Source organism: Chenopodium quinoa, unplaced genomic scaffold, assembly GCF_001683475.1.
Source record: "Chenopodium quinoa cultivar QQ74 unplaced genomic scaffold, ASM168347v1, whole genome shotgun sequence".
NCBI classification, from domain to species: domain Eukaryota; kingdom Viridiplantae; phylum Streptophyta; class Magnoliopsida; order Caryophyllales; family Amaranthaceae; genus Chenopodium; species Chenopodium quinoa.
In genome coordinates, this window is record NW_018742684.1 from 153,067 (window position 1) to 155,605 (window position 2,539).

The 2,539-nt window shown below is 30.6% G+C and overlaps 1 protein-coding gene across 1 annotated transcript; it reads left to right on the top strand.

The window, feature by feature from the left end:
* The first annotated feature begins 294 nt into the window (after positions 1-294).
* On the top strand, positions 295-1,097 carry LOC110722592 (protein SPIRAL1-like 5). Its single transcript, XM_021901857.1, has 2 exons — positions 295-595; positions 698-1,097. Exons 1-2 carry the CDS (start codon positions 326-328, stop codon positions 770-772), a joined length of 345 nt encoding a protein of 114 aa, XP_021757549.1. The 5' UTR covers positions 295-325; the 3' UTR covers positions 773-1,097.
* Positions 1,098-2,539: the final 1,442 nt, after the last annotated feature.

The following is a 2,539-nucleotide window of genomic DNA, read 5'->3' on the forward strand; positions in this document are numbered from 1 at the left end:
AATTATTAATTAACTGTTAACCTCATAGATAAAACATGTAAAACACCACAAATTGAAGACAGCTAGATAGTAACTTTAAACTGTACTATATATAGGAAATAAAGTGTGTTTATCGTTCATTCCTTAATTAATTCACCTAATATAACAACACCGTAGAATTATACACAATAATCACCCATCAAATCATATAATGCTGATTGATGTACAATCATGTCCATCTAATTAGTACAAATATATATGGCCTCACTGTATTAGGTGGGATATTAGGATAATCACTTTAGAAAAAGAACTATCAACTACCTTTCTATATATTGTCAAATCTGTCATGCCCTATCTTTTTGCTAATCACATTTTTTCCTTAAGAAAAACCATGAGTAGAGGTGAAAGTTATGGTGGTGGGCAAAGCTCCTTGGGCTACTTGTTTGGCTCGAAAGAAGGGCAACCGGCGAATAACCCTCCTCCATCACCATCTAAGGCTATAAACCCGCCTTATGGTACCGACATAGAAGAAGAAAATTCCTCTCCACAAAAGGTAGACAACACCAACAATAACTATCATAGAGCACAAGGCCCTAATTCAGGAAATTTCATCACTGTGAGTACTAATTAAATTGATAATTTTGAAAATTTTCCAATTACTTTGTAGTTTGGTATATGTACTAATAAAATCAAGATTTTATTTTGTTTTCATCTTTAGGATCGTCCATCAACCAAAGTGAAATCTGTTCCGGGAGGAAATTCGTCACTCGGGTACTTGTTTGGAGATAAGTAGTGATTCCCTTGTGCTCCAAACTTGGTGTTACCCTAACTCCCTAAGCTATGTGAAATAGATCTATATATAATTGAATGTTTTTTTTTTTTGGTGTGTGAATTTGTGATGTGCCTTAAATAAGGGGTTTTTTTTAGCTTGTATGTTGTTCACTTAGCTTGTTGTGTGCAAAGAGTTTGATTGATGTACTTAATTAAATATATTCTATTCCGGTTGCATCGTATGTACGTGTGAATTCTTCTAATTCTAGGGTTTTACTATTTGTAAAATGTAAATTTTCCAAAATTTATTAATGAATTTCTCATCTGTGTCAAAATTAAAGCTATTAACAATGATATAATGGACTATGTATTTCATATAGCCTGGTTGTGAGATCGATCACATGACTTGTGTTTGTTTGAACTGGTTGTTATATATACTTGATGAAAATCTATGTTGATATTTCATATTAGATCTAGGGATTTTTTTATCTTGTTAACAGGATCTCATTTTCTGATATCGCGTTCTTACTCGATCTAATCATGATGAGATGTAAGGCCCTTTTTTTTTCTTCATATAGAGCACCTAAAGCATAGTTTGATTGTAAAGTTATAATTTTTTAATCTCTCAAGAAAAATTGATGCACTAGGAAGCTTTCAAAGTAATTTCTTTTATATACAATACTTGATCTTTTACCCATAATATTTTATATAAATGAAGAATAAGATGGATATAATTTAAATTAGTAAATCTTCTACTTGATGAATCTAAAAGTATGTATTATCTTGATTATTTGTTGGCATCATATACTATCCTACGCTCGCTCCACTGATGCAAATCAAACAAGGTAACTATGTTCTTGATCTATCATTTGGACTACACCCCTTGACCTTGCTTTCCCTTTCTAATTACTTATGCAATTTGATCATTATTTTCTTTTTTTTTTCTTCAATATATACATTTAGCTATTGATGATCCACGGAAACTATTATTGTAGGATCTTTCATTATACAATCTATACGTGCATGCATAAGGGAAGTTACTCGATCGAGTAAGTATTTAATTGTAGGATCATAATCACAATTTTAGGATCTTTTCATCTCTTTTCCGTGCTAGATAAAGTTTATGTCTGCACAATACTTACTATTTGAGTGTAATATATATGTTGGAAAATAGCTATATGGGTGAAGATGAGCATTAGGTCTTGTTTCCTTTCATAATTCAACCAAAGACAAACTAGGATACAAAGTGTAAATGATTAAGTTGTTTTTAGTAATGACTCAAACAAGCATGAAATAAATTTCCAAATAAAAAAAAAAAAAGAACATTTAAAGAGAAAAAACTTTTGATTAGGATCATTGTAGAAATTTCACCCTAGAATAACTTGGAATAAAAGTTCAAATCTTTGAAGAATATATATAAGAACAAAACTAGAAATTAAAGCTATATATCTTAGTCATTGATTAAAAGGAAAGGGCTAAAAGCATGAAGAACAAGGAGCAGTTTCACACTTTCTCTTTTTAATTCTTAGCACTATTTAATTGAACAATGTTTGCACTTTGTTAAATATGCATTTAGAACAATTTGTAGTTGTACGTACCAAACAAATTAACAAAATGCATCATCTTACCATGATATTTATATATACTTGTATATGTTTTCGTGCTTCAACAAAAATTTATAGTAGGAGGTTGATTGTCTCTTTATAGATTATAAGCCTTGCTTTGATGAATTGGTGATGTTACGTTCTATACGTCGTATGCTATAGACAGATAGCCTCGATCCATATAT